This window comes from Leguminivora glycinivorella, chromosome 5 (genome assembly GCF_023078275.1).
Source record: "Leguminivora glycinivorella isolate SPB_JAAS2020 chromosome 5, LegGlyc_1.1, whole genome shotgun sequence".
Lineage (NCBI taxonomy): Eukaryota > Metazoa > Arthropoda > Insecta > Lepidoptera > Tortricidae > Leguminivora > Leguminivora glycinivorella.
Genome location: NC_062975.1, coordinates 13222725 through 13250547, shown reverse-complemented (window position 1 = coordinate 13250547; position 27823 = coordinate 13222725). Strand labels below are relative to the sequence as shown.

The 27823-nt window shown below is 36.9% G+C and overlaps 1 protein-coding gene across 3 annotated transcripts in view; it reads right to left on the bottom strand.

The window, feature by feature from the left end:
• LOC125226072 (RYamide receptor-like) overlaps nt 1-27823 on the bottom strand; it is a 121531-nt gene that overhangs the window by 54797 nt on the left and 38911 nt on the right. Inside the window, exons 2-4 of one of the 3 annotated variants that reach the window (XM_048129912.1) lie at nt 22728-22822; nt 9597-9799; nt 3161-3309 (exon numbers count right to left, since the gene is read on the bottom strand). In XM_048129912.1, the coding sequence (XP_047985869.1) occupies nt 3161-3309; nt 9597-9799; nt 22728-22822 (447 nt within the window). Of the gene's footprint in view, nt 1-3160; nt 3310-8877; nt 8994-9596; nt 9800-22727; nt 22840-27823 lie in introns of those variants that run through there. The other 2 variants (XM_048129911.1, XM_048129913.1) reach the window with 2 other exon arrangements.

Here is a 27823-nt window from a genome sequence, read left to right as displayed (position 1 = left end):
TATACAACAGTAGTTTAAATAGTCTACTAGAAATTACTAACTACTGCTAACTACTAAATAGGTTGTACTAAGTTAGTACCTATAAACGACTAGCTTTTGCCCCCCGGCTTCACTCGCTTTAAATTTGCAAATTGCGGAATGCTCCATACATACTTCCAGCCCTCATTTTGGAGGATTAGAAAGAGACAAAAATTAGCCTATGCGACTCTCCATCCCTTCGGCTATCTTCACTTAAAAAATTACGTCAATTCGTAGCTCAGTATGGATTAAATATAAATTAACATTTAATTTGCTTAGTTACAGCCGGCCGGGCCATTTTTTTTTTTCAAAGTTGTCCACCCCACTTTTTAGGGTTCCGTAGTCAACTAGGAACCCTTATAGTTTCGCCATGTCTGTCCGTCCGTCCGTCCGCGGATAATCTCAGTAACCGTTAGCACTAGAAAGCTGAAATTTAGTACCAATATGTATATTAATCACGCCAACAAAGTGCAAAAATAAAAAATGGAAAAAAATGTTTTATTAGGGTACCCCCCCTACATGTAAAGTGGGGGCTGATATTTTTTTTCATTCCAACCCCAACGTGCGATATATTGTTAGATAGGTATTTAAAAATTAATAAGGGTTTACTAATATCGTTTTTTGATAATATTAATATTTTCGGAAATAATCGCTCCTAAAGGGAAAAAAGTGCGTCCCCCCCCTCTAACTTTTGAACCATATTATGTTTAAAAAATATGAAAAAAAAATCACAAAAGTAGAACTTTATAAAGACTTTCTAGGAAAATTATTTTGAACTTGATAGGTTCAGTAGTTTTTGAGAAAAATACGGAAAACTACGGAACCCTACACTGAGCGTGGCCCGACACGCTCTTGGCCGGTTTTTTACGCTTAGAATCGCGAGCTCTTTCAATCCTAAAAGGAAAAAAAAAGTTTCCCAAGGTTTTTTTCCCATTCCGTTACCATTATTTCATACATTTTGTATGGAGGTAACGGAATGGAAGGTTTGAAAAATGTAGGTATGGAAATCTTGGGACATTTTTTTTCTCCTATCAGGATCGAAAGACCTCGCGTTTCTGAGTATGAATCGCGTAAAAATACCTATGTTACAAAAAAAGTGGGGTGGACAACTTTGAAAAAAATGGCCCAATGGACTTTGTCAAGTCAATAAAAACGTTTAAGACCTATTAATGAGTAATCACTTTTTAGCCATCCTTTGAATTCAACCCACCAATACTATTTTTTTTAAATCCACGTCGGTGGCAAACAGGCACACGGTCCGCCTGATGGAAAGCGGTGACCGTAACCTATGGACCGCGCCTGCAACTCAAGGGGTGTCACATACGCGTTGCCGACCCATTAGAAACTTGATTATCTAGTCAATGTCAACAATGGTGTTTTTAGCACAATATGTATGCATTCATACTTTTTCTACAGTTTTGGTCCCGATTTACAATTATATCATATAAAATACCTAATATTTTTACTTTCAAGTAGGTATCGGCGAGCAATAGTTACCTATCTGTAATCCATACTAATATTATAAATAGGGAATTGTGTGTGTCTGTTTGTCTGTCCGTCTTTCACGGCAAAACGGAGCGACGAATTGACGTGATTTTTTTAGGGGACATAGTTTAAGGGATGGAGAGTGACATAGGCTACTTTTTGTCTCTTTCTAACACGAGCGAAGCGACGGGCAAAAGCTAGTATTAATAATTTCAAAAGGTTAACAATAACAATACTCAACTGCCTCAGTATTTTAACTAAGTGTCCTTGACACACGAGCTACTGTATGGATCCTAAGATTGAACCGCGAGCGACACGATTGGTTCTAAAATAGACTGTTAACCCATTCAGTGCTAATCACGATACGTCGTTCTGCCTCTACCACACATTTTTGCTACATACGGGGAAATCCATGCCATCGGCTACGACCGTAGCGCTATATTGTAATTACTCGTAGTTTATAGCGGTGAATGTGTAAGTATGGGACTAGGGTCATAATTTGTTTGTATTAGATAGCTTATTTAACGTAGATTTAGAATCTGTCCTTAACTGTATACCTGCCATAAGGGCCCTTTAGCCATGGACGGTCACATTTTTGCTACTCCCGAATTGTTTGTTATTCGTCATTTACACTTTACAGGGTAGTGCATAGTTCTTTAAAACCCTACATAAAATTCTATTTATTACGCGCGCAGTTACGAAAAAATTGAAAAAGCATTATTTTGTTCTGTGAGCATGGCAACGTGTTGTTTTATAACGTTACTGCGCGCGTGTGCGGGAAGCCGGCGGAGGATGGCTTTGGGCAGCTGGCTCGAGAGTCACGCGCTAGCAGTGCAAACCTTTGCTTCAAAATACAGGAAACAGTGTGAGTTTCACGAAAGTTATTCTAAAAAACTATTAAAAACTAAGAGCATGGTCGTAGAAAAAGACGTACCTATTCTATGCCACGGTGTTTAACTGAGTCAAAAAATACTCGTGGCGTTTTTATTAACAATTTTCTGCTTCGCCTCAAATTGTTACCCACGCCACTCGTCTTATTTGATCTTTTAAACGCCGGTTGCATAAAATACTATTTTCTGTAACGTTCTCGACAGTGCGAGTCACGTATTCTGAAACGTCAAAAACACAAAGTAAAGGCGCTGTTGCGTTTTGAATTGTGTTATGTTTACATAGGAAGGAATTCAAATCCGCAACCAAGAAACGTTAGTTTACACAGTTGACGTGGCGTGGGCTACATCAAGGCACACCTAGACCTATATTGCAAACAGTAAAATGCTCTAATGTAATTGAGCCGTAAAGCTATTATCAGTCTGTCTGTAGCTTTGAGTAAGGAATATTACGGCAATATTCTGCCGTCAGATTGCTATCTGACAATCACACACACCTTAGTAGGTATGTGTGATTGTGGTTGTGTGATCCACAGTGAAACTTTTGATTACGTGTACTACGGCTTGTCGTAACCGATTAATTAGCCAATCTTTTCCTGCGACGGAGGAGATATCGTCTATCCGCTTTTTTTGGGGTTTTCCTGGGTGCCCCCGTCCTACCGGTCCGGTCCATTTTGTTGCTTCTGGGGTCCATCTTTTGTCCCCATATCTGGATTCATGGTAACAATACAAAGGCAAATCTTTTCGTACTACATTTGTATATAGTTTACCTGAGAGGAGTGATGATGGCTCGATGCCGATCAATGGCGATGGCTGTCAATGTGAACACGCTGACGTTGACATTCAGAGCCTGCACGAACGGGCAGAAAGGGCACATAAAGTGTGGGAGCAGCCATCGCTGCAACAGCGCGGCTTGGAACTGGGGACAAAACAATAGATACATATTTACATACACATCCCAATAACGATAATACGGGACTGACAAAGCCGATACAAAAAAGCGTACGTAAGCAATTCCCGAAAAGTTTGTACATTTCGATCACGTCTTCGATTTAGATAAAAATTGGTAGGCTGTGATGCTGAGTAAGATCCATTAAGTTTCTCAAAATGTCCTAGGTCGTTTGTATGAAACATGATGAAACCTTCCTTTTTTGTTACCAGATATCTATACATTTTCTTCTGTGCATTAGAAAGCTAAATCACTCTTCATCCCTGAACTGCTGAAAAACTCCGGTTTTGTAGGTGTGCTTTCTATGCGTTAGTAGGTACTTTTATTTATTCTGTGCTACAGTATAGAAAACTACGGTAGCTGTAATCTTGACGAAGAAGAAATAACAGCAATGGCTTACAGTACACGCCAAAAAACAGAATTGTTTATGTCCCTACTTTACAATGGTAAATCTAACGGTGCACTATAAACCTACCTCTATAAATTTAGAATTAGCATATCTCTTCGTCTCTTAGGGAGGTTGCACACTGCGACCTTTGGAAGCGATACAATATGGATGTAGTTTTTCTTCTTGGGTATAGTTTTATTCTGCACTAGGTACTTGTATCACGGTATAGCCGCAATTTACAATCCTATTACGAACCTTAATTAGCTCCAGAGACTGTATGGGTCCAAGTATCTTTGTACAAGCCAAACGTTATAAATATACCTAGATATTTTTGTGGCACGAACGTCAAGTTGTAAGTGCATGACAAAATAAAAACATCGACAATCCATTTATCGATAAAATAGCCTTACATAAGGTTAATAATTATCCCTAATAATAACCTCTAAAATCTTGAATAATAATGTAATAACTTATGTAAACTATTAAAATATGGTTCGTTTTATTATTATTGTCCATTTATTTTCAAACCTGTAACATTTGTATAAATCATTAATGTTATATACACCTGAATTCAAGCCTATGAATTTAGGTGTATATAACGTTAATGTCTCCCTAAACGGGGTAGGCAGAGCACATGCTTTTAGGGAAACATTGTTTCATGTGAAACTACTTAAGACCACAGCAATAATTAATAACATAATTATAATAATGAATGACATATTATAATGTAAGATATCGATGATCTAAATATCGGAAGGAAGTCACTAGTGTCACTTCGTTCGTGCTTAAAAAATATCTAGGTATAGACTTATATTGACCGGGATATAGACCGTGATTACCTTTTTGATTTTTGTCGAGCTCCCGATATTAACCCGAGACTCGATAAAAACCGGTGAAGTCAGAATTGAACAAACGTAGTGACACTGTGAGTGTAGTGTGTTTGGACAGACCATCGAGTGTGAATGCGACCAGTGGTAACGCTGAAAGTGAACGCAGCCAACGCGCGGGAAGGAGGGTAGATCGCGCGCTGTCTATGCAACTTTAACATCCACCCGCCTTCGTCAGTTTTCCGTGATCATTATGCATGCAACTGCGTCGAAATATCGGGAGCTCGACAAAAATCAAAAAGGTAATCACGGTCTATATCCCGGTCAATATAAGTCTAATGAAAATAACCGTGAATCATTCAAAACTCTTATCTAGGTATAGTTATAAATATATAAAATTTACAGTACATAATAATAAGTACTTATAGACCTTTGTTAGCGTCTTACATTACGATAAAAATCTGAAAAAGACGAAATTATATACCTCTAGTTTAATTTAGAAAACCGGACTGTTTTAAATCGTCACTAGTTGCAAAGTACTTCTTTGTACGTGTATTGTCTGACGATAGGCACATAAGTCACTCATTTTTAACCCCCGACGCAAAAACGAAGGGGTGTTATAAGTTTGACGTGTCTGTCTGTGTGTATGTCTGTCTGTCTGTCTGTCTGTCTGTCTGTTTGTCTGTCTGTCTATGTGTGTGTCTGTCTGTGGCCTCGTATCTCTCGAACGGATGAACCGATTTTGATTTAGTTTTTTTTGTCTGAAAGCTGAGTTAGTCGGGAGTATTCTTAGCCATGTTTCATGAAAATCGGTCCACTAGGTCGCGGTCGGGGGTTTTTTCAAAATTTTAATTTTGTGGTTAGGTTATTATAAGTAGAAAGTAGCACTGTGTGTACTGCAAAGACATACCAGAAAAAGTTACGGTGGCCTAGATGCCGGTACACCTTTAGGGGACGCTCGGCTAGATGTCGCTAATAGGTATTAATATTTGACATTTTAACACAGTCATATCAAGCTAAGAATATGGACCAAATTGTCAAAACTGAGGTTCAAAAGTTTTAAGCCTGTGTCAAGAGATGGCAGTTTATGCAATGCTTCGACAGTAACTCTTTTTAATACGCAATCCTCTTTGGTATACTGTAAATATTTTAAGACGTTGGGTTATGAACTGGACTGAACCCACAAAAACGATAGCCGATCGAATCTGATCTCCTAACCCAGAGGGGCAGTTAGGTTTTTCCTATTGGATTAGTCCGGTTTCCTCGCGCCGCTTTCAATTAGAGAAAACCTTCCGGTATCTACTATCTAGCCCATATTTCGTTCATAAAATCTGAGACACTGGCACCAGATGAACATACTATAACTTATTAAATCTAATTATTATATATATGCGAGAATTCGTCAAACCTTTTTGGTGGTGTGAAAATAATGGCAATAAGAACCAAGTACTCGTCCTCATGAATAACACGATCTTTAATTACTGTCGTCTCGTCTGTCATCTTCAGGGAGCGTACTTTTCATGCCGATGACATTAATCTGACGTCACGCTCCATATAGGGTGATCCCAAATAGTTTTATTGTAAATTATTAATCATTAGTCGTCAATCATTTTAATCGTATACAAATTACTTCAAATACAGTAGTCCATTTACATGTGGCATAAATAATACCTACTTGAAATGTGAAACGTAAATAAAATTATTTGATTTGTTTTTATAAATAAATTTAGAAGAAAACACGGAAAGCACACACACATCACAAACAGGATAAAAAGTTGCAAAAAAGTACACAATTTAAAATAAGACAATATTTCCAGAGTTTATAAATTATACATTAAAATAAAGGGAACAAGACAATGACAAACATTTTTAAGTGTGAACGCGACCATAATTTAACGTCAACAGCTAACAGCATCTGTGGCAACACACCAATGACGTATAGCTGTCAGCTGAAGAAGCTTTAATTAAATAGTATTGTTAACAACACATTACAATAAATACGTAGAAAAGAGAATTTCTCTCTAACGTAAAGCACACCATCCTTCTTGCATTCATTACCATGAAAAGAAATTCATAACTTAAAATGATTGATGACTAATGATTAATAATTAACAATAAAACAATTTGTGATCACCCTATATGGAGCGTGACGTCAAATTGATGTCATCGGCACGAAAAGTACGCTCCCTGGTCATCTTCAATCCAACTGAGTTCCATTGTGCTATCCGACCGTTGAGTTAGAATACTTAATATCGAAAGGAGTTGGCATACGGGAAAAAATGGTGCAGGACTGCAATGCAATGTCAGTAAACACTTGTTGTGCAAGAATTTGAGACAAGCGTTGTGTCTTTGCGGCTAGACGCACGCGTAATGAGTGCACTTTTCGGAAGATCAGCGCAGCCGCCAGCAACATGCTGAGACCATTTCATGTCACTTGTATTACCTATGACATGGAATTTGATTGTAGGAATGATGTTTTTTGTGTATTGTATGATTTCTAATTGTATGCTGCTTACGAATAATATATGAAGTTAAAGGATTATTCGTGGTTTTATTCGGAGATTTTAGAGAAAGAAAACTAGCGTTCTTGACTAACGGTATATTTCGTGTATATTTTACAGCATTTGACAACAAAGTGACAGATGACAAGTAAAAAGGCACCAGAGGCGACGAATTAAAAAAAAAAAGCTTGGCTGCGTTCTAAAACAACTTAACAGAAGTGTTCCACCAAGACGTATTCTAAGAAACGAGAATGTACAATCGAAATTGTGCGAATTGCCTTATCTAGGCTTTTGAAATCTTTGCACTTTTGTCTGTCTCTGAGAAACCAACTGAGCCAAAAAAATGTGTTCCATTGTGCTATGCGGCGTTTTACTGAGGAATTCCCTTAAGTCACATTTACACGTACCGTACCCGAAATCCCGACTGGTAAAATCCAATAAGGAAAATCGGGTTAAAATTGTATTTCAGAAAATTGGCCGTACCTTTTAAGGAGTGGGAAAAGTGACTTAATAAACCTTCCTTCCGCCGACGTTAACTATTTTGGTCTTTACTAGCGCTATTTAAAAGGGCACGAAAATAGATTATTTTTTTGCTATACGGCACTCGGTTAAGGATATACAGATCCTTAAAGATTTATTTTTAACCGCCCTCTCAAATTTCTCAAAAGAAGGTGGTTCTCTATTCGTCTGTACTTTTTTTTTAATGTTTGTTCCTCGATATCTCCGTCGTTACTGGACCGATTTTGAAATTATTTTTTTTTGATTGAATGTATATGCATACAGATTGGTTCCATTTTTCTCAGAACTCAGTTCTGATGATGGGATCCTGGAGAAATCGAGGGAACTCCTCAAATCTGAAAGGCATACATATGGCGATTTTCGTGTTTTTAAAGGAACAGCATGCATTTACGTACGGAACAGTGACATTTGGTGCACTGGAACTGCTGATGATGGTCAGAACGGAACTCCTCAAATCTGAACGGCACGCATATAGTGACTTTGGTATTTTTATAAGAACCGCATGCACTTACGTCCAGAACAGTGACATTTGGTGCAGTGAAACTCCAGATGATGGTCAGAACCGAATTCCTCAAATCTGAACGGCACACTTATAGTGACTTTGGTATTCTTATAAGAACAGCATTCATTTAAGTTCAGAACAGTAACATTTATTTAGTTATATTTGTTAAGCATATTATTGACTTTTCAAGTCAAATTTTGTCAAGCTTCGATTTCTTATAATTGATGAAACTCCTCAAACCTTAACGGTACCTATACGTATATTCATTTTTGTTGCCATCAAATAATTAAAGCATTAAAAGCAGTTTAAAAAAATACCTACACCTTTCTACATAATCCAACATTCGCAAGTAGCTTTCACCAGAACCCGGCGGCGGTTTTTTTTTCTTAAACATTATTAATAGAAATAGTTCTTTTGTCATTAAAAAATTATATCTAAACCATTCATCGTAGCACAAAAACCCCACAACTAGCGATAAAAACACACATGAAAATTACAACAAAACGGAATATCTACAACTTTAAGCAAATATTGCGTCGTGACCCGTCTGTATCGGCCTTTATAGTTTTTTTACACATAAATATCTGTGAAATGAAAAATAAAACTCCCGGCTTAGGCCATCCATTTTGTATGATACTTATTTACTACAGTTCTCTCGAATTGCTCCGCCGAATTGTGATACATTATATACTACAAACGTAATGGCAATCATTTCATTGCATGTCTGTGTCTGTGATTTTTTTCGTACCGTATTAAATGTTTTTAGCAGATACAGTTTAAGGCGAAAAGTATCTAACGTACCTGAAACGGCATAGCAAACAGCCCAATGACGATGTCAGCCAGTGCCAAGTTCGCTATGTAACAGTTGGTGACGCTCTGCATCCGCCTCGAGATGGCCACCACCCGCATCACGAGGCAGTTGCTAACAGTTTATAACGTACCTGAAATGGCACAGCAAACAGCCCAATGACGATGTCAGCCAGTACCAAGTTCGCTATGTAACAGTTGGTGACGCTCTGCATTCGTCTCGACGTGGCCACTATCCACATCACGAGTAAGTTGCCGAAAGTTTCTAACGTACCAGAAACAGCACAGCAAACAGCCCAATGACGATTTTAGCCAGAGCCAAGTTCGCTATGTAACAGTTGATGACGCTCTGAATGCGTCTCGACGTGGCAACCACCCACATCAAGAGGCAGCCACCCACATCAAGAGGCAGTTGCCGACAGTATCTAAAGTACCTGAAACGGCACAGAAAATAGCCCAATGACGATGTCAGCCAGTGCCAAGTTCGCTATGTAACAGTTGCTGACGCTCTGCATGCGTCTCGACGAGGCCACCACCCATATCACGAGACAGTTGCCGACAGTGTCTAACGTACCTGAAACGGCACAGCAAACATCCCAATGACGATGTCAGCAATGCCAAGTTCGGTATGTAACAGTTGCTGACGCTCTGCATCCGCCTCGAGGTGGCCACCACCCACAACACGAGTCAGTTGCCGACAGTCTCTAACGTACCTGAAACGGCACAGCAAACAGCCCAATGACGATGTCAGCCAGTGCCAAGTTCGCTATGTAACAGTTGGTGACGCTCTGCATCCGCCTCGAGGTGGCCACCACCCACATCACGAGGAAGTTGCCGACGACGGCGAGCACCGATATCGAGCCGTAGAGGAACGATAGCAGCACGATCATGCCAGTCGGCACATCGTACAGTGTTTCTGAAACAATATTAATTAAATATATCTTTACTTGTAAAATTCAGTCTTTTACAACTCTAAAATTATTCTAAATTTCTTTTTTCTTTGTAATAGTTTATGCTTTCTTTATGTATTAAGTAAAGTTAGTAATAATATGACATTTAGAGACTATACTATACATCTCTAACTCTACATCAGTGTATAACTACTTTGCTTATGATTAGGCTTAGGACTTTACTGTGGTTCTAAAATCCGTGGAGTCGCCATATGAAAAATTTTCAAAGTCAAAGTCAAAGTCCAACAGTATGATGTCACATTAAATATAAATATTTATACACACTGTCACATCGTCACTGAGTTCATTTTAATCGAACGTAGTTGATTTTATCTTAATAGTAATTTTTTGGTATTATTATATAGGATTATGATAAAATTTACTAATAAATAACATTATTAGTTAATATTAACTACGTTCGATTAAAATTAACTAGGTAACGTTGTGACAGTATGTATAAATACTTATATTTAATATGACATCATACTGTTGGACTTTGACTATGACTTGAAAATTTTTTATATGTCGACACCACGGATTTTAGAACCACGGTATGCCATAAAAAGTCCTAAGCCTACTTATGATTAATTTTTAGTTGTTAATATTTATATTAATTTCATTTGTTTAACTTTAATGAATACTCTGTAATGTTGACATGTATAAGTGCCCCTGTGGCCTATTTGCTGAATAAATGATTTTGTATTTTGTATAATAAAGATAATATCTTAAAATGTAATATTGTCTTCGGTTACCGCGATAGTTACTCATGAAATAAAACTATGGAAACGGATTAAATCGCGTATAATGAATTTAAAATACATCCCGACGTTTCGAACTCTTTACAGCGTTCGTGGTCAACGGGTGACTGAGGAAAAATTAAAATGTGCAAAAGCTACCCACTTACAAGAAATATTAACGAACCATGACCACAAATAATATAGATTTCTAAGGCAGGTTCACACACTATTAATAAAGCCAGTTATACAATATTCAAAAAATTTTACCATTACTCTGTATCGGGATGTATTTTAAATTCATTATACGCGATTTAATCCGTTGCCATAGTTTTATTTCATCTTAAAATGTGTTAAGAAAGTTTAAACTTTCATAACACAACTAGGGAACAAATCAAATTATTTTATTGAATATTTTTCGATTTGTTCTTTTTTCAAGTAGTCACACTACTATATATAAATTATAAATTTATATATAATATGGGGGGTGGTCTAGTGGTGAGGACGTTAGCCGCGTAAGCTGAAGACCCGGGTTCGATTCCCGGCTCGGCCACCAGTGGGCCCTGTCGTTTTTTCTTTCGTGTATGATATCTATTTAAATTTATAATTTCATAACACATTTTAAAATATTGAATGCACTGGGTTTAGCCGCCGCGAGCACTCCTATATGCCTGAAGGTGGCCTCCAAAGTTGACCCCGAACATCGCAGTAGTAGCAATATATAACGTGAGTGCTACCGTTGATTCATTAAATAATAAAGATATCTGTTATTTTTTCGGTATATATAAGTATGAGTGCAATGAAAATTTTTAAAATCCTTTTCATTTTCTCGATAAAATAAAATGCTTTTCCCCTCACTAGCTCGGAAACACGCGTTTGTCCTTTAATACCAGCGGGTAAAAACGCATTTTATCCACTAGTGGGTAAAGTAATTTGACCTTGAATAAAGTCAAATTAACTGCTTTAAAATTGATAAAAGCAGGTGAATCTAGTAATAAAGATGATTTACCACCTGTGGAACTACTGCAAGCAGTGATAAACGCATTTTTTGCGTTGTAGTTTCCTCGCTATAGTAAGGGGAAAAGTTTTGTGTTACACTCGGGTGCAAATGTATTTTACTTCTCGTGTGTTAAAAAACTATAGAATCCTTTCACTTGCTCGTTTTTCAATTCCACACTCGGCGTTAAAATACAACTTTGCCCCCTTGTATAACAAATAACTATTTTTGTCTTTTCTCTGGCCGGAATGCGTCAAATTTCAGGTCGCTGCGCTAAACGAAAGTACCGCTTCCAGGCTCCGTCAAACAGAAAAATAGTAGGTAAGTGTGCACAGTTGCACACCTTGGCCAGTAATTAAGAAAGCTTCAGATCACATGTTTGTTTACCTCAGCTCCGCCTCGGCCGACAAGTACATATGATTGACACATTTTTTACTTTACTGGTGTAGGTATGTAATTTACTATTAATTGCACACGTACAAAAACAGTGCAAAACAGACTTCATACAGATAATTAATACATCAAACATTTCAATGCGTAAAGAGTTGCCTTCGTATTGTTACGGAAACGTACGAACGTGTCATGCTACTTCAGTCAGGCTCAGTACAAGATGTACTGACCACGGTGCCCGATTGATATTCCGAAATAAAATACGCCGATTTTCGATACGCCGACAACGATTCGCCGACGTCTGTTTTGGCCGAATAACGATTGGAAAATTCTCGTTTCGCATAATATTCGTTCGTAAACGGAGTCGGTAGGTAGAAATTTGATACGCCGATTTACTTTTCGACGAATAATCATTTAGTAATTGTAAAAATTGGCCGACACAAAATTGGTCGAAACACAATTACACCGGTCAAATCTTACATGAAAATCGGCTAAAAAAACAAAGTGTGATGTAAAGCTGGATTTTTGGTATGTTATTTGGAGTCCTTGGGGGAATGTAAGACTATGTTTTGCAAGCAAAAAAAAAGTGTGCTAACTTCGTAATTTAAAAAAAAAAGTAAAAAAATCGGACTTTTTTTGGTTTTTATTTTTTTATTAAAAAACTATGCGTTTTTGGTCAAAAGTTGCTTTATAATGTTGAAAGCGCATTAAATTTCAAACAGTTTGACATCTTTTTTATCAATGTCCGTCAAATAGTTTTCGAGATATGAAGCGTCAAAAAAGGTTAATTTTTGACGCATTTATAAAATGTAGCGTTTTGCCAATATTTTTGGACAAATATCTGCAAAATACTTCATTATATGATATATATTGCAATACAATAAAATAAATTTATTTTGCTTTAGTTTTAGTGCAAGTAAAAGTCAGTAAGAAGAATAGTTACTTTGGTAAACAAAAAAAAAATCTATAAATAGAGAAGCCAAGAGTCTGGTAGATTGGTTAAGGTATTAGTTTACGCTAAAAGTTTTAGGTTGAAAGTGCTATCTATTCGATCTTACTTTCTTTGATATCCGTTTATCTGATAAAATTGTCTAAGCTAACTTTGCATCGATTTGACTATTACTAATGAAGAAATAAAATACAGTAAAATTTTGAAGTTTAGTAAATTAATTTAATTTATTTATTATATCAGACAACAAAGGGCCCATAATGGTTAGTACTTATACATTATTGGATATTTTAAAAACTACCTGTTAGTATAACATAAACAAAAAGTCGACACAATAATACAACAATAAAACACTCACCTAGTGGCCTAAATTAGAAAAATAAAACAGAATTAGTTACATTTTACTTTTTCCTTTTTGAGGGTCCTGGTTCTGCATCTTGATGGCACAACTCCTGTAGTGATAGAAAGTCCACTTGAGTTGTATTTGACCACCGATTGCTGTGGAATAAACTACGGGAACGGAAAGCGCCCACGCCAATTATTAAGATACTGGAGAAGTGGTATTCCCAGCAGAAGAACGTAGTAAGATGGAAGTCAACTCTGTCCACAGCCAGCGGGCTAAACTGTGGCGTGAGACAAGGAGGCAGTATGTCTCCGGCTCTCTTCAGCGTGTACATGGATGGGCTGTCGCAGGCTTTGACCAGTACCGAGGTTGGCTGTTCCATCAATGGGCAAATGATAAATCACATCGCATATGCAGACGATAATATATGGTCCTACTAGCACCATCTGTGGGAGCTATGCGTAAGATACTTGCAGAATGCGAGAGATACGCCAGCCAGCATAACATGAGATACAATCCGGACAAGTCTGAATTTATGCTCATGGAGGCAGCACATATGCCCACACATGTACCACCTCTTTTGCTTGATGGAGTTCAATTGCGGAGAGTACACGAAGTCAGATATCTTGGTCACATCTTGTCCAGTTTAAAAGACCAGGAGGACATAGAAAGGCAGAGGCGAGCCACCGCAGTAAGGGCAAACCTGTTGGCTAGAAGATTCGCCAAATGTAGTGACAACGCAAAACTAGTGACAGCGCAAAAAGACAGCTGTTCCTCAGTGTATACTGTCGAGTTATGGTTCGACTACACCTGCGCGGCGGTGAGAGACCTGCGCGTGCAATACAACACATACTATGTAGTCTATGTACTGATATTTCGTTAAACGGAGAATACTATGATTCGGGCACGACCACGACAAACGACAACGCTCGTGAGATTGCATCGATGTTATTGACCCTCAGTGATATGCTTTAAAAACCAGTCCGTACAAGAACAATTTCGGAACAATCTGATTCAATTAATGAGGGTTTTCTACTCGTAAATATTTTTTTCCGCCAAGCGTCGATCCTGAGGTCTTTTTGACCGTAAACTTAACTAACTAAATAAATGTTGATTTGATATACGCAAATATGTGACTGAGTAATACTTGAACAGCCCCCAAATAATCATAATTCATTCTCCGCTACACCTCCTGTAAATATATGTAAACTATCCCATTTGGCCATTACCATCCATCGATTATTTCTGATCCAGTTATACTAGACTTACGATATAATCCTATTTTTTTAAATAACTGGCACACTTTTGGTCTTAAATGAAAGCTAGTGAAATTTTCTACATTTTTATTTTACAATTTATGTAATAGCCTGAGTTGTTTTGCTGATATCTGTCTCAAAATATTAGCAAAATGAATATTTTCATAGAAAGGGGAAAAATGTTCTTTTTTTGACGCTTCATATCTCAAAAAATATTTGACGGACATTGATACAAAAGATGTCAAACTGTTTGGAATTTAATGCGCTTTCAACATTACAAAGCAACTTTTGACCAAAAATGCATAGTTTTTTAATAAAACGGCAAATACCAAAAAAAGTCTGATTTTTTTACTTTTTTTTTTTAAATTACGAAGTTAGCACACCATTTTTTTGCTTGCAAAATATAGTCCTACATTCCCCCAAGGACCCCAAATAACATACCAAAAATGCAGCTTTACATCACACTTTGTTTTTTTATTTCTCTTTTTGACCAGTGTAAATAGGTCGAGTGATCATTTGGTATTTTTTTTTTGGTGAGTTGGCTGGAGCCTGGAACTTGCGTACAAAGTGTTCTTCGGATTCAAAAATCTAGTTGTTAGATAGTTTGTATGAGTAATTCACATTTATTTCATTTACTTATTTATATTAATCATCATGTTCTGATTCCAAGGATTAATTTCAGTAAATGATGTATTGTTGTTTTCAATTCACCAATTTTTTTCAAGAACATAATGTTGCCAGTATATGTAAATTTCACATTATACATTGTTTAAGAACCCCCCCCCCCCTCCATTCTTCCCGTGGGTGTCGAGGAGGTCGACTGTGGGGTATGGGTTAAATTGTGGCGCTGTCACTGCAATGTCACAATCTGCATTTCTTTCAACCCCTTTTTGCCCCAAGAGTGGCACTGAAACTTAATAGTTCATTTGCTCTACCTACCCCTTTATGGGCTACAGGCGTGATTATATGTATACTGTATGAATGTAAAAAAAAAGTGTCTATGGAGTGCGTAATTTTTTTACAACAGCGATAATTCAGCGATTTCTTGTTTTTGATCTTATTTGTTGTATGTAATTACTTTATGTGCACAATAAAGAATATTATTATTATTTGTATCTCCGTTTAAAACTCTCGGGTCTTTCGAGCCCGGTCATTTATAAGGCGTGCGTGGGGATATAGATCCAACACGTAGAGGCCGTTTGGAGAGCTTTGATGTCATGAAGAACGCCTGCTGGAACCCATTCACGGGTACATGAATAGATACCCGTGAACTGGTTTCAGCAGGCATTGATAGTTTGATTATTCGGCTAAACGGCATTCGGCATTGACTGAACATTAGTATGACCACAAATACTGAACGTTTACGAACGTTTCCGAAAGAAACCCTTTTCGCACTACGTATGTACATTTCATCCATCTCCGATAAATAACTGACAGGAGTAATACTTATGTATGTATGTAGTAAAACTAGTACCTACGGATAATACAGCTATGACTACATTATTTCATGTAAAACCGTAGCTCACAACTAGCGACGTGCCCATCTTGGTAATTTACCAGATTTGTATAGGGAAACTTACTTCCCGGGAAATATAAATTACCGTATTTTACAGAGAAAGGCACATCGCTACTTACAATTTTACAAACCTATATTTACGATGTCCATTTAAAATGTAGGTTTATCGTAAGGTTCTGCTTCCGCCATTGTTTTGCCAATATTTTTAGACAAATATCTGCAAAATACTTCATGATATGATATATATTGCAATATAACATTGTATAAAATTTATTTTGCTTTAGTTTTAGTGCAAATAAAGGTCAGTAAGTCGAATAGTTACTTTGGTAAACAAAAAAAAATCTATAAATAGAGAAGCCAAGAGTCTGGTAGATGGGTTAAGGTAAAATAGTTTACGCTAAAAGTTACAGGTTGAATGTGCTATCTATTCGATCTTACTTTCTTTGATATCCGTTTATCTGAAAAAAATTGTCTAAGCTAACTTTGCATCGATTTGACTATTACTAATGAAGAAATAAAATACAGTAAAATTTTGAAGTTTAGTAAATTAGAAAAATAAAACAGAATTAGTTACATTTTACTTTTTCCTTTTTGAGGGTCCTGGTTCTGCATCTTGATGGCACAACTCCTGTAGTGATAGAAAATCCACTTGAGTTGTATTTGACCACCAATTGCTGTGGAATAAACTACGGGAACGGAAAGCGCCCACGCCAATTATTAAGATACTGGAGAAGTGGTATTCCCAGCAGAAGAACGTAGTAAGATGGAAGTCAACTCTGTCCACAGCCAGCGGGCTAAACTGTGGCGTGAGACAAGGAGGCAGTATGTCTCCGGCTCTCTTCAGCGTATACATGGATGGGCTGTCGCAGGCTTTGACCAGTACCGAGGTTGGCTGCTCCATCAATGGGCAAATGATAAATCACATCGCATATGCAGACGATATGGTCCTACTAGCACCATCTGTGGGAGCTATGCGTAAGTTACTTGCAGAATGCGAGAGATACACCAGCCAGCATAACATGAGATACAATCCGGACAAGTCTGAATTTATGCTCATGGAGGCAGCACATATGCCCACACATGTACCACCTCTTTTGCTTGATGGAGTTCAATTGCGGAGAGTACACGAAGTCAAATATCTTGGCCACATCTTTTTGTCCAGTTTAAAAGACCAGGAGGACATAGAAAGGCAGAGGCGAGCCACCGCAGTAAGGGCAAACATGTTGGCTAGAAGATTCGCCAAATGTAGCGTAAAAAGACAGCTGTTCCTCAGTTTTTGTACAAGCGTGTATACTGTCGAGTTATGGTCCGACTACACCTACGCGGCGGTGAGAGACCTGCGCGTGCAATACAACACATACTATGTACTGATATTTCGTTAAACGGAGAATACTATGATTCGGGCACGTCCACGACAACGCTCGTGAGATTGCATCGATGTTATTGACCCTCAGTGATATGACTGATATGCTTTAAAAACCAGTCCGTACAAGAACAATTTCGGAACAATCTGATTCAATTAATGAGGGTTTTCTACTCGTAAATATTTTTTTCCGCCAAGCGGCGATCCTGAGGTCTTTCTGACCGTAAACTTAACTTACTTAATAAATGTTGATTTGATATACGCAAATATGTGTCTGAGTAATACTTGAACAGCCCCCAAATAATAATAATTCGTTCTCCTCTACGCCTCCTGTAAGTTTACATAAAACTATCCCATTTGGCCATTACCATCCACCGATTATTTCTGATCCAGTTATACTAGACTTATGATATAATCCTATTTTTTTTAAATAACTGGCACTCTTTTGGTCTTAAATGAAAGCTAGTGAAATTTCCTACAATTTTATTTTACAATTTATGTAATAGCCTGAGTTGTTTTGCTGATATCTGTCTCAAAATATTAGCAAAACGAATATTTTCATAGAAAGGGGAAAAAAATGCTCTTTTTTTGACGCTTCATATCTCAAAAAATATTTGACGGACATTGATAAAAAAGATGTCCAACTGTTTGAAATTTAATGCGCTTTCAACATTACAAAGCAACTTTTGGCCAAAAATGCATAGTTTTTTAATAAAACGGCAAAAACCAAAAAAAGTCTGATTTTTTTACTTTTTTTTTTAAATTACGAAGTTAGCACACCATTTTTTTGCTTGCAAAATATAGTCCTATATTCCCCCAAGGACCCCATTGGCCTCGTATTTTTTTTTCTTTAGGCGATATCATAAATTCCGGGGTAAAAAAGTATTCGCCAACCCATCTACGTGTTCCCTTCTATTCACTAGGTTAGGTCACGAATGAAGCGAAATGACCTATCTTCTCGAAATGCTTCACGTTTTCTATACCTTAGGTTTTGATTAAGCCGAATAGGTAAATATGTCAGCAGTAGTAAAAAGTGAAAAGAAAGTTTATGATAGGTACCTACTTATTTAAAAAAATGATATCTCGCTCGCTTATCACCTGATGATCAACTAAATTTTAAGAGATTTTCAGAAGTTAAACTGATATTATAGAACCAACAGAAGCATAACTACTTAATATGAAAATTTGAACTTTTTACGCCTTCTGTGATATTTTTAAAAACCCCCAAAACAACCCAATATTTTGGATAGTTCTGAGATTTTTATATAGGACTGAGTTATGTATTTATGTAACAACAACTATTTACTTATTAGAATGTCCCCAAAAAAAAATGGAAAATATACCGCTATTTTAGTTTGGAGTCGATATCATTTTATCATAAATAATTTACCTGTTGCAAAATCGGTTAAACTACCTTCAAAATAATTGTAGAACTAAATCTAATATCTACTGTAAACTAAAACTAACTGAGCAAAAGCAAAACATTTCCTAACAAATGAAGCTTATAAAGGATTTATTATTATTATGTACCTTTGCTTAACTTTCCGGAAATGTACTAAGTACTTACATGGAGAGATGACACAAATGAAAATCCATGCGAAGCAACAAATTCCTCGTTTTATCCCCGCGGATATATTTGCCTGAAAGCTGCAGTAGCTTCAGTAAATATTTAAGGTAAATATGTAAGGTCAGTGTGGAGAAGACCGTCTACCCGGAAAGACCGTCTATTGACTATAACTTTTTGTTTATATATCTTTATCTACGCCTCTTACACCTCCGAAGGTATACCAGTTTTTCATCCTTAATCCATTGGTCTTCAATACATATCACTAGTTAACAATAAACATGATTCGTGTTTCGAACTCGAACATCAAGTTCAACATGGTTCCGCAAAAAATTAAAATAAAATAGAAGCAGTCGGAATGTCCCCACCTTACAGATTTAAATACTGTCGACATCAATAGTAGCGGAAAAATAAAACATGCTGAATGTACCTGACATCCTAAATAACGTTCCGACATACGAGTAAGGGTAAATGAATATATATAGTTCGTGGTCAGTAAGTTTAATTATTTTTTCTATGAATATCTCCTTTTGTTACGCGGTTACAGGATGATACTTATTTAGGAATCGTTATTTGATCCGCTACTTTCATAGCACTAATGTTTCTATACGACAATGTATGACTGATATCTAGTTATCTAGTTGGTAATCAGAATCACTTCAGTTGGTAATCAGAGTCACAGGGACAACATGCGATCGACGGATGCCCCTTAAACTTAAGGGGAAAATCTATAAGACGATCGTAAGGCCTGTTGTATTGTATGGATCTGAATGCTGGGCGACAAAGGTGGAGGATGAAAGGAGAGTGCACGTAGCGGAAATGAGAATGTTGAGATGGATGTGTGGAGTGACCAGAATGGATCGGATCAGGAATGAGTATATTAGGGGAAGTTTGAAAGTTGCGCCTATAACGGAAAAGATGAGGAGTGGCAGGTTGGCGTGGTACGGTCATGTAATGAGGAGGGATGAGTGTCATATAGGCAAAAGAATGTTGGAGATGAATGTTGATGGATGGAGAGGGAGGGGTAAACCCAAACAACGATGGATGGACTGTGTGAAAGAGGACATGAAAAAGAAAGATGTGAGTGTTGAGATGACGAAAGATAGGGGAGAATGGAAGAGGAAGACATGTTGTACCGACCCCACATAACGTGGGATAAGGGTAGGAGGAAGAAGAATAAAATTGGACAGAAAAAGCGGTATCTCGATACTGATTGAAGATCGAGCAGTATCGTCATCATTCTCTTGCCCTTATCCCAGTCACTTGGGGTCGGCGCAGCAAGTCTTTCTCTTCCATACATCTATATCACTCGTCATCTCATCATTAACTTGTTTTAGTTCCATATCATGTCTCACACAGTCCATCCACCTCTTCTTCGGTTTTCCTCTCCCGGTACTTCCATGTAAATAGACATATTTGCACCATCTGTGCTGTGGTCATTTACCATCAAGCGACTAGTCCGCTCGTTTGCCTCCTATCTCATAAAAACCTTAGTGTCTATTTTTTTAATAAAGGTATACCTACCTATAATCTACACCGTGTTTTTATTGAATTCCATTAACTTCGGTAGTTATATAGTTAGGTTCATTATAGGGAACAGAATAGCATAGTTATTTGTTCTTAATTCAAGAAAGAAAGAAAAGGCATTTTCAAGGCATTCACATTTTTTTTTCTATAAAACCACCATACACCTGCGATAGATGTAACATTAATCTGCTGTTGAGAAACGGGCTTTATGTGTTCGATATGAGATATTTGACATGTCGTAGTTTTGACACTTAGTAGAGTTAATTGTAAAGCCCGTTTCTCAACAGCAATTGATGTAACATCTATCGCAGGTGTATAGTTTTTTTTTAAAACAAAATACGAATTTAAGAAAAGCAACTATGCCATTCTGTTTCCTATAATTGACCTAGATGCCCAAGTCAAGGCTAAAGGAATTCAATAAAAACACGGTGTATACCTACTAAAAACTTTGTAATTTACGAACAATATTTTGTAATTTACGAACCAAAACGAATAACAATACATACTACAATACGATACAACATACCTACGACTTCATAAAATTGTGCTCTGTCCGTGCAATCAACAAATAGGCTACTTGATCCTTTTTTAGGGTTCCGTAGTCAACTAGGAACCCTTATAGTTTCGCCATGTCTGTCTGTCCGTCCGTCCGTCCGTCCGTCCGTCCGTCCGTCCGTCCGTCCGTCCGTCCGTCCGTCCGTCCGTCCGTCCGCGGATAATCTCAGTAACCGTTAGCACTAGAAAGCTGAAATTTGGTACCAATATGTATATCAATCACGCCAACAAAGTGCAAAAATAAAAAATTGAAAGAAATGTTTTATTAGGGTACCCCCCCTACATGTAAAGTGGGGGCTGATATTTTTTTTCATTCCAACCCCAACGTGTGATATGTTGTTGGATAGGTATTTAAAAATGAATAAGGGTTTACTAAGATCGGTTTTTGATAGTATTAATATTTTCGGAAATAATCGCTCCTAAAAGAAAAAAAGTGCGTCCCCCCCCCTCTAACTTTTGAACCATATGTTTAAAAAATATGAAAAAAATCACAAAAGTAGAACTTTATAAAGACTTTCTAGGAAAATTGTTTTGAACTTGATAGGTTCAGTAGTTTTTGAGAAAAATACGGAAAACTACGGAACCCTACACTGAGCGTGGCCCGACACGCTCTTGGCCGGTTTTTTATAGTTTGTTTTATAATTATTATTACTTACTGTCCAATTAACCGAAAAAAAATATCACTATATTTTATTATGACTTAAAACCGAAATTTTTTTTTAAAGAATACTTTTACGTAACCAGGTAGAAACAACATCAGCCATGTTATCTGATAGATTTTCTGTGAATGAAGTCATTGAGTGCGATAACAACACTTTAAGTACGCGGCATAAAGGTCATTATTTCAGTGATTGATTTGACATGAATTTTATGACGTCACTACATGGCCGACAGCATTTTCGGTGGCCACATATTTTTATTATTATTACAAGCCTATATTGTGTCCCACTGCTGGGCAAAGGCCTCCCCCTTAGATTTCTACTCGTCCCGGTTCTGGGCGATCTCCGGCCAGTTGCCACATTAAATATCCAAAATCATTAAATATTGGTTTCTTATGTCAAATATTACAGAAAATCATTGATTGTGTCAAATTAGATATGAGTCTAGTATCCTATACAAGCTATATTAAAACGCACAAATGAAGTCTTTGCAAAGTAAGTAAACGAATATTTGCAAGAGTTGTAAAATGTACTGCAGTCATGTCAAAGGTTATATAAATACAGCACCATCATAAAGTTTAAATAATTACTAAGATACTACATATATTGGATATGACTCTCAAATCGAATACAATTAAGTAACATTATTTAACCTGTTTTCCGACACTTCTAGCATTTTCTACCCGGTTGCACTGGCCGTAAACACGGAAGTTTTAAGTGATATACAGGGTGTAACAAAAATGGTGGTGATCCGTTTAAGGGCGTATTCAGTATCGTATTCTCATCAGGAAAAAGTAGGATAAAAATTTTTTTTCGCAAAAAAATTTTTTATCTTTGTATGGAGATTCGACCGATTCGCGCAGCCCGGCTGTATGAGCCGGGCTGCGCGAATCGGTCGAATCTCCAAAGTGAAAATTTTTTTAGCGAAAAAAAAATTTTCTTCTACTTTTTCCTGATAAGAATACTTACGATACGCCCTTAAACGGATCACCACCATTTTTGTTACACTCTGTATGTACCTACTAATACTAAGGTACTAACCCAGTGTAGTATTTGTGCCATTTTGACCCAAGTAATCTTCGAAAAAAATGCTTCTCGGCCAGTCCGCGTCGTCATCTTGCGAAGAACTGGTTGTACTGTAAAGAAAAAACATTTAATTAATAATCGAACACAACTTCATTGTGAAAGTCATATAATTAACTTGCTTTTTCCCGCGGCTTCGCCCGCATATTCATCTAATCTTGTTTTCCCATACAAACTTTGGACCCCCATGTCACCCCATTAGAGGTGAATTTTGAAAAATCCTTTCTTTGTGCTCCTCTACACCTTATAAGGAACCTACATGCCAGAATCTCCAGGACCAGCGGTTTCGATATGTCAGTCTGTCATTTTATTTTATATAATTTAGACATTTTCATTAATTTCATTTAGGGGATCACGGAAGCGGCTTTCATTCACAATCCAACCTGTGAATGACACTGTGCGAGCGTGATAGCAATATAATTACATACCTACGTACAATAGAAATAACAAGCGAATCTCAATGAAGGAAAATTCACTTTTAAAAAATGTACCTATTACGTATTATTAAGTCAAAACTCTAAGTATGTTGTACCGAAGTGCTTAACCAAATCCCATTAGAAAAACAAAAAATGTAAACAAATACGACATCTTTTTAGGCATATTATTGACATCTTATGTAATAATATATTATAGTTTAAATTGCTTTTTTTCACCAACAGACCCGCGGCCCTGCGCCGCGTTCCTGGGTTCAAATCAAGGTAAGTGCATTTTTTGTTGATGAGCTCACACATTTGTTCCGGAGACATGAATATTTTCTGTCTGTAATTTTTGTGTAGTACCTATATATCGTTGTCAGATTACCTACCCACAACCAAAGACATATATTATAACTCCGTATAGACAGATAAAGTCTAAGAAAAAAACGTACCTCAGTACCACACAGAAAAATGTACGGTGGCCTAGATGGCATTACACCTTTGGGGTACGCTCAGCTAGATGGCTCTAATATTAATATTTGACATTTTAAAACATATCAAGCTAAGAATATGGGCCAAATTGTCAAAACTGAGGTTCAAAAGTTTTAAGGCTGAGTCAAGAGATGGCAGTCACTGTGATTACACATTTTACTTCGACAGTAACTCTCTATAACACTCGATCCTCTTTGCCACAACACAAGCCTTCTTGAGCTCACCTGAGTCAACCTGTGAAAGAATGCACGAATGTTATATTAGAATAGAATAGAATAGAAAATATTTATTTGGCATACAGATACATAATAAAAACAAGTACATAATACTTAATAACTAGTACACCAAATAGGATGCCACTCAGCGAATACCGTGTCTTATAGACGCGGCACTATTATTTTATATGTCATTAATATTTTTATTTTACTTTTAACATTTTCATGTATGATTATTTATTTCGCTATTATACTATTAAAACTTCATTAACATCTATCTTAACAAAATAAAATGAAACATGTTAAGTGTATTTCATTTCCAACTAACGAATGACATCAAACAGTGCAGGATACGAAGTTTTGAAGTTAAATTAGTTTGTTCGCATTATTAATTTTTTTCTTGGACTTCGAGTTTCGTTTAAGTTCGTTGATTGATTTTTGTAGCTTCGGTTCTATTGACACCTAATGGACTTAGGCTTCGCAGTGATATTGTTTTTTTAGACCTATTTCCAGCCTTTCCAATTTGGCCTAAATTTGTTTGTTGAGGGTATTCAATTTCGCAATCGGCTTTAAGGGGAGGTACAGGAGGGTACATCTGTGTTAAGACGATACGGTAGGGGTCAATTCTCCATACAAATGCTCTCGACTATTTCCTCCCTGGTTTTTGAAGATAGAGCAATTATTTTTTTCAACACAGATTGTTATATTTAAAAATATTTTAAGCGGGTTACTCACGTATTAAGTCGATATAGCGTTCGACATGTTTCGGTTCAGTATGCGTCGCGCTCTCGACATGTAAAGGCGGGGTGTCGCTACTCTTGAGAAAGGTTCTCGAAATTGAACCGAAACATGTCGAACGCTATATCGACTTAATACGTGAGTAACCCGCTTAAAATATTTTTAAATATGTATGAGTCTCACGGGAGTTTTACAGATTGTTATTATGTTTATCTGTGTCGGACCGTGTTGATTTTTTTGATATTCTGCTTTTTAAAGCTTCTAGAGCCAATCAAAAAATTCCAAAAATGGCCTTTTTCATTGTGGCGCAAAAAAAGGTGTGATACTCAAGATTGATAACAATTAACCAAAAAACCGGCCATTAGCGTGTCGGGCCACGCTCAGTGTAGAGTTACTAAACCTATCAAGTTCAAAATAATTTTCCTAGAAAGTCTTTATAAAGTTGTACTTTTGTGATTTTTTTCATATTTTTTAAACATTTGGGTTAAAAGTTAGAGGGGGGGACACTTTTTTTTTTCTTTAGGAGCGATTATTTCCGAAAATATTAATATTATCAAAAAACGGTGTTAGTAAACCCTAATTCATTTTTAAATATCTATCCAACAATATATGACACGTTGGGGTTGGAATGAAAAAAAAAATCAGTCCCCACTTTACATTTTTTTCCACTTTTTATTTTACCACTTTGTCGGCGTGATTTACATACATTTGGTACCAAATTTCAGTTTTCTAGTGCTTACGGTTACTGAGATTATCCGCGGACGGACGGACGGACGGACAGACAGACATGGCGAAACTATAAGTTGACTACGGAACCCTAAAAAGCTAAACGGTCCGACATAGATTCATTCTTATTCAGATTCTCAAATTTCGTTCTGATTGATTAAGTTTTGAAGATGGGAAGTGTCGAGAGCGGAACCTCGATTTTAAAGATTTTTTTGAAATAAGTATCTTTTGACTGAGTTGTTCTTAATGGACAATTTTTTTTCGATAAATCTATACTCCGTTTCTTTTAAGATTAGAATTATCTGTCAAACGGGTAAACGAAGAAGCAGTGGTCGTAAACATTCCTTCTTCGATTTCGGCCGATACCACTGATTTCTCTGAACTTATGCACATGCTGTATGTAGATAGTGACAGTGACGTTTAAAAATAGAGCATAGTGTGAGAACTCTGCCTCTTTAGGTTTTTTAATGTACAACCTTTCCATGAAAAATTGCACACACAATTTTTTAAAATTCTTAGCTTTCCATCTTACAATATAAATTAACCAAAGTTATGTTTCTTATCTGTTCACAACGCTGAGTAATGTATGTGTTAATAAAACATGATAATAAATAAGAGATATTTATTAACTCGTATTCACTGTTCGATCCGCAGAATGTGCCCGATAAAAAACCTTATATCTCGTTCTTGACAGGTCTCTCTAATGCTAAAAAAAACGAAGTATAGTTAATAACACTTGTATATTTAACTAAAATTCCCAAGTTGAAAGGGGGCTCCTTTCAACTTGGGAATTTTAGTATTTTCGCTACCGTATCCTCTAGCCAAGGTATACAGCCGAATGGCACAAACGCTCACGAAACGAAACGCTCGTAGATATCTATCTCTATCGCTCTTGCGTATTGGCGCGACAGAGCCAGACTACCTTTCGCGGCGTTCCGTTTTCGTTTCGCGTCGTAGAAATTCCATTCGGCTACGGCACCTGTAGTGTCTACAGTAGACGCTATCGCATTGGTATCTTGTTAAGATATCTGTAAGATGTATTAAATATATTCAACAGTAGCTATGGAATGGAAAAATGCAGGCTGTTTATAACACTTGTAGGCTGCCAGGTAAATTTCGAATCAGAAACCTTGTCAGACAATATTGACCACAAAACGGCAGAAATTAATGGTGTGTTATGACTTCAGATTCTAAATATGACGAGCTCTGGCTTAATTTACAAAATTTCAATGTTTTCAGTTATTGATCGTTTTCTTTTGATAATGCAATGTGCATTTTCCAAACTTACATGATCAATGATCATACCAAAAACTATGAAATTCACCGTGTCGGTTATTTACAACCTGTAACTACGAATCACTATCAACTTAGGTACGAGGTGCGGTCCAAAAGTTTCCGGCCAAAATTTTATTTTTAGTTTTTAATATAGGTAGTCTTCCTCTGTCAAAACGCACTTTTCAAATCTCTTTAAAAGCTTCCCCATCACCTAATAAAAATAATAAAGATTTTTGTCCTCAAAATCGGCCTAAACCGCACTCGGTCACTTCGTCAGATATTTTTTTTCTACTTCAGTCTACCTTAAGTTTTTAGAACAAATAATAATCACTTTTTTTTCACACACGAATTTTTTTGAAGACACAATTCGTCATAGCAACCTTGTAAAATAAAGCAGCGTGAACGGGGAAATTGTCGCGGAGATGCCTTTGTCTTCTGCTAAATTTTTAAAGACTATTATGCATAATCTGCTATCGTAACTGGACAAAAAATATTTACCTATATTTATTATCTGCTTTTTACCGTAGCCTACCCTTCTTTAATGTAAATCGTTAGAATTTCGTGACAACCCTAGAATACCGTAGCCTTTATCTTTTTTGGGCATTTTGTGACCGAGGTTGTTCTAGGCGCCTTTTCACCATGACGTTGTCACTCCATTAATTTTCTTTTGTATAGAGTATCGTCTTACATAACCATGGTTTCATCTACAGTAGCAATTGCATTCATAAAACTCGCTACGCGGTGTCTATGCTGGTCTCTAGTTTCATGAACTCACGGTTTTTCACTCATCTCGCTTTATAAACTCTTCCGCTATATTTGTCGGGCCAGAGACATTTGGACTGCACCTCGTTCTTTTTTAACCACCCGCCAAAATCTCAAGACGGGGGGGGGGGTCACAATTTGTCTGTAGGTATGTTTTTTTTTTTGATGTTTGTTATTCGGTATCTCCGTCGCTAGTGGACCGATTTTGAATTTTTTTTATTGAATGTATATACAGTGAAACCTGGTTAAGTGGGACCTGGATAAGTGAGAAACCTCTTTAGTTGGGACCCAAGGTGTGGTCCCGACGCTTTCGCACCGATTTACCTCTATTAGTGAGACAATACAGACCTCTATAAGTGAGATAAGCCTTTTCGATTTTATAGTCACATTTCCCTCTATTAGTGAGACAGAGTGTGTATTTTACCTCTGT